Consider the following 12,540-nt stretch of genomic DNA (forward strand, 5'->3'; position numbering starts at 1 on the left):
TGGCACAGTACACTTAAATAAAATAACCTATATTATTTACTGAAATAAATATTTGATTTTTGTGAAGTTCAAAATAACACTAGACATATGGGGGCTTATTAAAATTAAAAATTTGAATTAAGTTCAAATGTCTATATCTCTTAAATTCCCATGTAAATAATATTTTTTAAAAATTCTGCTAAGTTACTAACCTACTGGTATATACTATGTTCATTTCTGAAGTTGAAGATACTTCTAAGTACATATACTGCTTTGATGTCAAATAATTTGGGAATGACCCATATACAAAAAGCTCAAATGAAGGAAAGCCAGATGTACCTTAGCTAGCAGATTTACGCAATTACTCATATAAACACAATTCTGTGAACAAAACAGTCAAAGCTCTTGGCCTTCACAAATATTTTATTAGGTAGAAAAAGACTAAAGGAAACAAAGTAAATATAACATAGTTTTGTGTGTTATAATTTGATTACTACTGTCGAGAACAAATAGAGTATTGTAAAATCTTAAGGAGGCTAGAGAGTAAGGGCTTCTGGAAAAGGTGACACTTAAGCAAAGATCTGAAGTAAATAAGAAAGAAGGTTCTCCAGATATCTTGAAAGAGAGTTTTAGTCAGTGCAAAGGTTCTAGGGAAGATCTGTGTTTGCTAAAGAGCAAACACAAGACAACCAGCATACTAAGAACAGTGGAGCTATAGTAGGGTCAGAGATGAAGGCAGAATGGAAAACAGAGTGGTAGGATCTCCTAAGTCCTCAGGAGCAGTTGAAGAGTTCTGAGTAGACACATGATGTATTCTGATTTTTGTTCAATAGGATCACTCAGACAGATGAGAACAGACTGTGGGCAGAGAAGGATGGAAACAGGAAGAAATAACAGATGAGAAACAAAGATGGCTTAGAGCAGGGTGGCAATGGAGGCGAATCTGGAAGCAACCAGATTCTAGATATACTGTGAAGGTGTGAATGTGAGATAAGAGAAGAGCTAAGAATAATTCTAAGATTTCTAGACTGAGCACAGAGAAGGCAGATTAGCTATTAATGAGTAGTTTCCAAATTCAGCACAGTGGGTGAATTTTCTTGTGAGCAAAGGCTTTTGCTTGTTTTGTTCACTAGTTATCCCCTAGAAAAGTGACCTGTGGTACAATCTCAGAAAAAATTATTGAATGAACTAAACTAATGAGTCAATGCAAAAGTAACCAGTCAATACCTAATTTGTTTTTTGTTTTAATAAAAAGGTTATTTCACTCATTTAACAAATATTTACTGGGCATCTTTTTCTGTGCAAGGCCCTATGCCAAATGCCAAACTGGATAGACTGTTCATTATAAAGCTCCTAAAACAAATGTAACAGAAAATACGATGAGGCACTTTATTTGAGCTCAAGGAACTACTAATACCACCATCATAGTGCAGACTGCAATATATTAAAAAATACATTTCACTTTGGAGACAAAATTTCCCAATTATACTTCAGGGCAATTGAATTTAAAGGTGTTTTCCACAGAAGATCCTGGTTTTCTGATGTGCAGCAGTTTAAAAATCATTATGGGAAAAGACCTTTCATTTAAAATGATTTGTCATTAGAGCCTCCATAAAGAAGGAATCAGACAACACTTTTTTGGTGCATTTTTGCTTTTCTTTTGGAATTTTTCACTTTGAGGAAGCTAAGAGTAATGTCAAGAACATAAACATTTGAAGTCAAAAGGACATGTATTAGAATCTTAGTTATAACATCTTTCAGCTCTTCCATGTATTAAAAAATATGTTTTCTTACTTTGTAAGGTGACTGAAGTTTAGAGATAACAAATATTAACCAGAGAGCAGACTTCCTGTAACATGTGATATCATCATTACTTCACCGCCACCTTAACAAACACTGTGCTTGGCACCAGAAGCTTTATTTCTCACTTTGGTCTAAGTATGGGCAAATATTAAATCCTTTTTCCTGCTGGGCACAGTGGCAAATGCCTATAATCCCAGCAACCTGAGAGACTGAAGGAGGAGGATTACAAATTCAAGATCAGCCTCAGCAACTCAGCAGGCCCTAAGCAACTGAGCAAGACCCTGTCTCAAAATAAAAAGGAACTGGGGATATGACTCAGTGGTTAGGCGCCCCTGGGTTCAATTTCAAGTACCCCCACACATCCCTCCCCCCACCAAAAAAAAAAAAACCCTTTTCTTCATTCCTGTGGGTAAATTTTCAAAATACTTGTAAAAACTAAAAAAGCAAACAAGAATTATGCAAATGCTATTTTTTAGTTTCCTGTTTATAAGAATCTAAGATCGTCTACAGCTCTAATTCCTTTCTTCAGTTAGCTGTCATTTTGCATTCTGATATAACTCTGAAAACAATTGCCTGAGAGTTCTGCTTTCAGCACAATGGCATGAGAAACTCTGCAGACTTGCTCCTCAACAAAATGGGTGAATATTAGAAAACATTTAAAGTTTCTGGAAATGATCCTAAAAGCAGGCAGGCAAATGAAGAAACAGATATTTATTTGAGAAAAATCAGGAAAGCAAGAGACTGATTTGCAAAACAAGACTCACCCTATCCCTCTTTCATAGCTTGAGATAGAACTTCCACCCCAGACTCTCGCTCAATAATACAGGGTTCCCTCTCTGTCGGCTCCCAGGTGAACTATCTTTCCAGAAGAGAAAGGACATCAATGTTTATAATCCTGCCCCTTGTTACATATTTCAGGCATGAACAGCCAAAATGTGGGGGCTCCTTTCTTCCACTCAGATCATCACTTGGGATGGAGGCTTTACCTGGGGTGTGGCACCATTAAGAATAATGGGGTCCTGATTGTTCTTGCCCCAGATTGTGGGGTGGGGAATGGGGTTAGGAGTGTTACATGCTGGGCCAAGCAAGTTAAGGAGATAAGGGAGATGCTGTCCAGTAGACCCCCACTGACTATTCAGCTCCTAAAGTAAGGGTGTCACTCAGAAGACTGCCATTGTCCCCACACCCACTGATCTGGCTTAAAGAGATTTTGCCTGAGGAGAAGCAGGCCATAGAACAGGGAGTTCCAAAGGTATCTATAATGAACTGACTTCAACTGCAATATACTTTATAGAGAAATTCAAGCCTAAGAGCACTCTCAAAAACGCTGGAGGTTGTGGCAACAGGCATGTGGTAGACTACTTTTAGATTTATGGGTTCTTCAGACTAGGTTACTTTCCCAAAGAGAAAAAAGATAGCTGGAAAATATTCCTGGAGTAAGAACAAATCTCAAATACTAACCTAAGTAACTAGTCCTCAAAGGAGCCAGAATGAATTAGTCTGTGAAGCAAGTTATGCCATAGTACATGGTATCAGCTGGAAATTAGGAGTTTACTAGCTAAATATGGGTCAGAAAAATAAACACATAAGACTCTGGATATATCTAGGGTCCAGAATAAGCAAATCTATGGAGATTTTTTTCCTATAGAACATAAAAATGTTCTAGAATTCATTGTGGTCTTCACTGCACATATCTGTGAATATACTAATAATACTGAAGCATACACCATAAATATGAGAACAAAATATTATGTGAATTATATCATAAAATTGTTATATGAAAAATTAGCAATAAAAAGAAAAAATAATCTGCCTGAATTTCTTTACATCTAGCTTCTGATCTATGTTCTGGTTTGTAAGTAAGATCTAACAAAACAGCTTATATGTACTCAAAAACATACCCAGGTGTCTAAGAAACTAAACCTTATTCTTATTTAAGCCTGTCTTACCATGCAGTTCCCACTCTGTGGTCCACCAAACACAACGAGGACTATAAAACTTGAGAACTCTAGAAATAGGACCACTCCCTGGCTATGTTAAGGACTGCCTAGGGAACTTGGCAGTATAATGTATAATTCAAACTTCATCCCAGAGATAGTGATTCATTAAGGTTCACAACTGGGACCCAGAAAAATATATTTTAAAAAGCATTCCAAATAATTTGAACATCCATATAGATTTGACATACTACAAACAAGTCCAAGTACATTCTTTCACAATTCAAGTGAACTGTATCCCTCCCTGCTACTCCCTATTTCAAACAAATGATTTTTCAGAAGTTAAAGACATACACTCTTTACACATTTTTCTGACATAATTATGCAAAAACTATAGCATGTTCTTTATAAGGACAAGGAGTAGAGTAAGGACATTTTTTGGTTGGTAGTTTCAAAAAATATTAATAATATAATGAGAATATTTTTAGTTTTTCATTCATCAAAAATCTATTTAACGTGTAAGTTTTGTAAAAATTAAACTTTAGGAAGAAAAAACTTCATCTTAGGACACATTACAACAGTATAATAACAAAATAAAGGAGATAAACTTTATACAATAAGACAACATTAAAGAAATTGATATTTATTTAGGTGAGAAATATTATGTTTTTAAAAAACTATTTTTAGTTGCAGATTGACACAATACCATTATTTTATTTATTTGTTTGATTGAACCCAGTGCCTTACACATGCTAATCAAGTGGTCTACCACTGAGCTTCAACCCCAGCCTGAGATATTATATTTTATCCATAAGGCATTCTATTGGCTTATAATGCATTTTCCCAATATTTCCACCAAGAAAATCTAGTAGATGAAGGCTTATGAGACGTGGTAAAAATTGTAACAGACTCCTCTGAGAATATGGAAACTTCTTAATATAAATTGAACAGACTGTCAACAGTTTTGAAATTGTTGGCTACAATCATTCCTATTAAGAATAACAAGTCTTAATGACTTCTGAACTATCATTCTGGTCTTTTGTGGTATTAAAATAATTTACTGATAGCTGTCAATTCAGAAAGACCATTTAAATGTATAAGTTCTTGTAATGAGGAAACGCTTTAACATTAGAGAAAACAAATACACATTTCTGAAACATTATGCTCTATAATCTCCTCTGCCAAAAGATTACAAATATACAAGACAGTGATAATAGCTAACAAGAAAAAGGCTTATAAAGGTGAAATGTGCTTTTGAGAAAAAAATAGGGAGGAAAGTAATGCCCAATGTAGAACTCAATCACATTCTGAATGTAACATTTATGGAAATGACAGTGAAGGTTCTATTGCAAAATATCTTTTTGTATTGTATATGGACAGAAGAAAAAAAAAGCCTTTAGAAGAAGAAGCCAGTTTAGCTATACTAGTTTCAAGAACATAAAGAAAGGCACAATTTCTAAAAGATCAGTGAGTAAATAAAGTATTCATGCCTGTTAACAATTATCTCAATGATGAAAAAATAGTACATAAATTTGTATTTTATAACACTCAATTCAATTTCAAATTTAGCATATACTTCTATATAAAAAAGTACTTTTTATATATTCAACAACAAATTTAGTATTACTGGTAGGAGACCAATTTTTCCCCAAATTACAAAGCTGTCAATCAAACTTGTCTGTAATCTATACCAGGTAAGTATTCATTTGATCTGATATGAGGTAGTAAACTATAGCTATACTTTAAACACAGAATTTTCACTATGAAACAATGTCTCATTTTTTAATCTCCTACAAAATTGGACATAAAATGTACATAGCATGGGATTTTATTTTTCCCTTTTGAGATTAAATTTAAACTGCTGAGAACAACTTCCTAATATGCAAAGCAATGCAGTACTCCAAATCAGTAAAATGATCGCTGAACAAATCAGGTCTTAGTAGTTTACAGGGGCACAAAGAAGCAGTAAAAAGCAAAACTCAAATCTATGTAGCTGGGCACTATGGCACATGATTATAATCCTAGCAACTCAGGAGGCTGATGCAAGAGGATCACAAGTTCAAGACCAGCCTGGGGCATTTAGCAAGAGGAGACCCTGTCTTAAATGAATGAAAAGGCTGGGATGTAACTCAGTGGTAGAATGCCTCTCGGTTCAATCTCCAGTAAAACACACGCACGCACACACACACACTCACATACACGCATACTTGTACACAGGCAAAACAAGAACACCTGCTATCTTTGTTTACTAAACACTCTAAAATGGAACAATGTCCAACTACCGTTAGGAAGAAAGATCATTCAAACTATAATGGCAGTGAAATTTTACAATGAATTTAATACTGCAGGGATAGCTAAATGCATAATTTATATTAAAAATAACATAAAAGCTCTCTGCTATTATTAATTACATAGTATTTTGTTATATATAGGAATTTGAAGAAATTAAAAATCAGCAGTAAAGCACATGGGAAAGACATCATAATCTACATAGGTATAAGGTTCACCATCCTTTAAGTAGACAGATGAGGAAAACTTAGGCAGTTTTAACAATTAGCTACTAAAGGCAACTACTCTAGGAGATTACCAACTTGATACTATGCCTATTAATTATGCTCATTAACAACAGTGCAACACAATAAATCTTTTTCAAGTAAAAGTGCTCTTTTTAGAACTTGAAATGCCTGAGAAATAATTAGTGTTCATTTTTTCAGGTTTTTACAAAGTATACATGTTTATAAAAGGTCATAAGTAAAAACACAAACAAAAACCTAGTTTTTTCAACTATGAGGGGCCAAAAAAACCCCATGAATTTAAATAAATAAAATTATGGAAAGAGATGTGAGTTATAATTGTCACCATCTATAATTTGTCATTTAAATCATATCTTGAAAAATATAGCTATATCACATAATCAATGTTATTGTCTGTGTCTATAAGAATTTTATCATCTATCAAACATGATTTTCCTTGTACATATATGAATAAATGACCAGTTAACTCCACATCATGTACAATGACAAAAATGGGGAGTTATACTCCACATATATATGATACATCAAAATATATTCTACTATCATGTATAACAAAAAAGAACAAATAAACAATTCAAAAGAAAGAAAACTATCATCTATAGGCCTACATGGTCAAAATGGATAAATGAACTGGTAAGGTAAAAATAAATAAATAGATAGATAGATAGATAGATAGATAGGCAGATAGATAGGTAGGTAGGTAGATAGATAAAGAGAAAAGAAAAAGCTATTTTTCCAAATAATAAGACAACAGAATTAATGAGTATATTGTTTGGGCTCAAATATTTGGAAATAAATGTACTCATTAATTTGATTTCAATTCTATAAGTAGTTTCAAGAAATAAAAGAATGATTGCTCAAACATTTTATAATCAAAGATTCAATGGCATAAAATTACATATTGTTCTACATATTAATTGCAAATAATCATGACATACATGTTACCAAAGACAATATACGGGAGTAATTACATTAATAAACCTCCACAAATGAGATATAAAAAAACATTTGAATTAATACAAACATATACTGAACACTATAACATAAGGGGATAGTATGTGACCAACATAATCTTACCAGTCTTTTGATGCAAGTTTCCTGCCAAGGTTTGTGTTGATTTTTCCTAATTTAGATAACTTTTATTAGATCTACTTCTTGGAAAATATTACCATATGACGTAGAAATTAATTTCTTTATGTACTATAAGAAGTCAGATAACTATGATTGAGAGAACCTAACAATCTTGTGATTCTAATGGCTTATGGAAAATTTGAAGCTACAGTTTTTAAGACTATAAAATAAAGGTCATAACCTCTGTAAATTAGTCCATTGGGCTCATCATATACTTGTTGAACTGGACTGATGTTTAATTAAATTGATAATCATGTAGTACTATCAAAAGACAATCAAAGAAGACTATATGTATTTCTGACATGCAAACCATTTACCTTTTTTACTTTCATTTAAAGAGTTTTAGAATTATAAGCTGGGTGCTATGTCCCAGCGGCTCAAGAGGCTGAGACAGGAGGATCTCAAGTTCAAAACCAGCTTTAGCAAAAGCAAGGTGCTGGGGCTGAGGATATAGCTCAGTTGATAGAATGCTTGCCTCACATGCACAATCCCCAGCACCTCAGACACACACACACACACACACACACACACACACACACACACACACAGAGCAAGGTGCTAAGCAGTTCAGTGAGACCCTGACTCTTAAATAAAATTCAAACTAGGGCAGGAGATGTGGGTCAGTGGTCAAGTGCCCCTGAGCTTAATCCCCGGGAGCTCCCCTCCCTTCCTGCCAAAAAAAAAAAAAAAAAAAAAAAAAGAATAGAATTATAAGGTATAAAACTAAAAATTTACTCCATAAAATCTACCCAAAGACTTTTCATCACACTCAGATTAAAATATAAATATGTCCCACGTGATCTGGTCCAGGTTACTTTTCAGCATTACCTCTCATCTCTCTGCCTCTATCCCTGCACTCCAGGCTCACAGCCTTCTTGCTGGTCTTGAAGCAAGCACACTAGGCAACATTGAGAACATTTGTTGCTCTCTTTGTCTAGCATGCTATCCCCTTGGATATATTCAAATATTTCCTCTTTTGGAAAAACTATATGACCACATTATGAAATGCAGCACTTTCTGTCACTGCCTTCTAGTCTACTTAATTTAAAAAAAAAATACTTTTTTTTTTTTTTCCCTTCTCAGTGCTAGGGTTTGAACTAAGGCCTTATGCATGACAGGCCTACCACTGAGCCACATCCCCAGTCCATTAAATAGCAAATTTTTAACAGAAAAAGCTTTAATAGCCTGTGACATTCATTTTCCATTTTTCCAACTCTTCCCACTAGAATTGTTTTGTTCACTGATGAATCACATATGACAAGAACTGTACCTGGAAAATAGGTTACAGTAGCTCGGTAAATACATGGCAAATGAGTAAAAGAATGAAAATCCTTTTAGTCTCCAAATTTTGGGACCTGTGTATTATGTGTCAGGCATTCTGATAAGGTCAAAATCTCCAGATGAGCTACCACAGCCTCCATTCTCAAGAAACTTAGAAGGTTAGGATTGCTGTATGTATACACGTGGATGTATAACCAATGTGATCCTGCAATCTGTACACGTGGAAAAATGAGAATTCATACCCTATTTGAATCAAATGTATGATATGTCAAGATCATTGTACTGTCTTGAGCAACTAATAAAAAAAGATTAAAATATGTAAATAAAGTGTTATAGTTTGATACTGTAGAAATAGTAATATATAAAATTATTAGGAAGCGGAGCAAAAGTTAAACAGAGAGCAGGCAGTGCTACCTAAGAGGTAGCAAAAATCTGTCAAGGTTTTATAAAATAATGCTCTGCAGAATCCTGAAAGTTGAGTAGATATTTGCCAGATGAGCATACCAAAAAGGACACACTCTCAGGAAACATATATAAGAACTAAGATTTACTGAGTCATCATATGTATGTGCATATGAATGGTATGAATACTGAGGGTAGGCAGTTAGAGAGGCAATATGAAGGATAATTTTGTGTTGATGCTTAGAATTTAGTGTTTTGACCACAGATGATAGAGATATTCCACAGATAAGAGTTACCAGATTATCTTTGTACTTGAGATGTATCACAATAAACAGTATCACAGGGCTGAGACAATAGTGATGGAGAGTGTAATTAGAAAATAAGGAAACCAATTAGAATAAGAGAGAATAATAAAAACATTAGGCAGTATTAATGGAATACCAGGGAGTAGACACAGAAATGCTTGCAGGATTAACAATATTTAAAGGATGGGGCAGAGAAAGGCAGTTCATTATAAAACTCTGAAGAAAATCTGATGGAGATAAAGAGCATAAGATAGAATGGGGCTCTGTATGCCTTTTCAGGTAGAAATAATGTATGAAGATCAAATAATTGGACAAAAACAGTTCATGGTTGTAACTACTTGATTATGATGATCTAAATTAAATATGTTCAAAGTCGTGGAGATATACTACATCCAAATAAAAAGAGAGGAAGACATGAGGAACAGAGAACAATTTTGGAAAAACTGATTTATTAAATAAAAATTTCTTTCTAAAAAACTAAAAGATTAATATTTAAGGTATGAATTTGGTGTCAACATACCTTATATACAATCAGAGATATGATAAATCGTGGTATAAAGGTGTATTAAGAATTGTAATGCAAAATAAAAATAAAAATAATAAGAGAAAAAAAGATTAATATTAAAAAAATTTAACTTTACCTCAGGTAAAATTATCTTTTCATACAAACACATGTATGTTTTAATACTTTTAGGTCAGCATTTAACTAAATTAAAATAATATAAAATATTCCTTACCTGAATTTCTAGAATCATTCTGTTAATTTCATCTTGTTGGTTGTCTATTATCTAAAACACAGGAAATAAATCAGTCTTAGTGAATAAACTCATTTTTTCCCACACCACTTTTTAAAAGTACCAGTATTTCAAGATGAAACAAAGAAAGGCACAGGAAATTATAAATTTGTTTAAAAGGTGTCTTTATAAATTTTACAAAAGTTTTCATAATAAGTATCCTTTAAACAACAATATGACTTAGATCACACATATTTAAATGACAAAAGTCTTCCTGTAGTTCTCAATAAACCTCTTCTTTATGCAACTTATAAAAATAACTTTGAGACACACTTTGAACAGTTTAGTAAAGAAAAAGATAATCTTTGCTTTGTCATTTATTTCAATTAAATTTTTACACTTGCTTAAATGGTTATTTTCTTTCCAAATACAAACATTCAAACTCAAAATTTTATAAGCTATTTAAATATCAACAAAATCACAACTCACAAAAAATGGCTATAAATTATATATCTATATACCCATACTCACATAGTACTGATTTCATGTTTACTATTAAACGCATCTACTGACCTTACAAGCAGCCTCATTCTGTTCCCTCAGATTATCATTTTCATTCTGAAGCTGTTTTGCATCCAACATGGGAAGGCGGATTCCATCTTCAAGACATCTTTCTACTTTTTGTTGCAAACTGTGTGTTTTAGAAAAACATAATTAGATGACGAAAATCAGCTCTATTTGCTTATTTGGGCTGATGGCTTCAAATAAATGCTGTCCATCTTAGAGTCTGTAACATTTTTAATCAAGCAACAATCAAGACGCACAGAAAGTATATGACTATTTTATACAAATAAGAAAGGCCCATTAGCTAGAGGCTTTATCACCTTCTCTAAAAGGAAAATTTGAGACCAGAGTTGCTTAGTATGTGACATCCTTAGGCCTCAGTAAAGTTCTTCATTATCCAAATGTGAGCTCTCTAATCTAACACTCTGTTCATTCTTTCTTCCCTAAAAGCACAGCTTTTCAACTAAGATGACTGCAACAGGGAGACTATGAATATGCATATACATCTTTTGCCCTTTTTTTCTAAGTTGACCAAAAGTCTGCTTCTAAGGATAGTTTTGTTGCCTAAACGTACAGAATTACATTCTCCTGCATTCATAAGAATAGCACTCCACTATGTTTGCAACTTGGCAAGTTTATCATGCTATCTATGGCAAAGAGTAAACAACATAAGGAAGCCCCTCTGGCACATTAAAAATAAAAGGTTAAAGGGGCAGCATGGGAGATACTCTCCTTGAGAATACAACAACAGTAATGTCTAGGTTAAAAGAAATCATATCATTAACAATAATGACCAAAATCGAAACAAAAACAACTATGTGAAAGCTAGAAATAACTCTAGTTTGTCATTCTCTAGTAGCAGAGTCCTAAAAGAGAAATTTCTTATGATTTAGGTTCTTATATTTTCATTATTTTTCTTTTTTTCATGTATTATGGGTGTCTAAAGCTTTCTCTCTTCCAAAAGCAGGCAATGCCATATTTAGATTGCAAAGATCTGAAAATCCTAGATGGTACAATAAGCACTTCAGACATGTTTTATAAACTGATAATGGCAAGAGACAGTTTTATGTATTAGCATGTAGTCTACTGCTTTGCAATACACTGTTACTTATAATAAAAATACTTTTTTTCAATCTATAAATGAAAAATAATTTCTCTTTCAAAATAAGTTCTTTCACAATTCAATGTCAAGACACACAATTCAATGTCAAGACACTATCTTCCATCTACTTGTAACATTTCAAGAGAGAGAAAATTCATTAAAAATACTGAAGTCTTTCAAATTAAAAAGTAAGCCAGGAATGCAGAAGGGAAAAAATGTACTGTGTTCTCATAAATAGCAAGTAAGTTTTTTCATGCATATTATATGTGCAGGAAATGTAGATGCTGATTTAAAAAAATAATAATTCTCTTGAAAAGCAGAGAAAACTATTACCACATATTTTAATTTTAATTTCTATTTTCTCAATTTATAAATTCCAAAAGTTCTTAAGAGTTAAAAAAGAAACTTAGAAATATTATATAAAATAGATAAAAATATGACATAATTCATGATCACATACATATCTGAAGTTCTTTTGAAATGTAAGGACTATTACATGGCTGAGGAAGCTAAGGTTCTGGACCCAAAGTCAAGTGACACCAAAACCATACAAGTATTGAAGAATATTAACAAACTTTTTTTCTTTATATCTACTTGAAAGCAAGAGAAATTTTCTAGGATGATACTAGCACGTATAAATTTAAAATCATATAAATATATAAAAGCACACAATGTGACAAGATAATATTCAATTATCTTCAGATTTTGTTAATTCTGCTCTTAAAATACACAGCTTAAAGTTTGTTATCATGGTGCTTTATAAGTTAG

The 12,540-nt window shown here is 32.9% G+C and overlaps 1 protein-coding gene across 1 annotated transcript in view; it reads right to left on the reverse strand.

Moving 5' to 3' along the window:
* The window catches only part of CEP85L (centrosomal protein 85L), a 173,552-nt gene that overhangs the window by 14,476 nt on the left and 146,536 nt on the right, over positions 1–12,540 (reverse strand). Inside the window, exons 9-10 of the mRNA XM_081293929.1 lie at positions 10,680–10,797; positions 10,110–10,160 (exon numbers count right to left, since the gene is read on the reverse strand). Coding sequence (XP_081150055.1) covers positions 10,110–10,160; positions 10,680–10,797 — 169 coding nt within the window. The remainder of the gene's footprint in view (positions 1–10,109; positions 10,161–10,679; positions 10,798–12,540) is intronic.

The sequence above is a fragment of the Spermophilus citellus genome (assembly GCF_964194105.1).
Source record: "Spermophilus citellus genome assembly, chromosome: 5".
NCBI classification, from domain to species: Eukaryota; Metazoa; Chordata; class Mammalia; order Rodentia; family Sciuridae; genus Spermophilus; species Spermophilus citellus.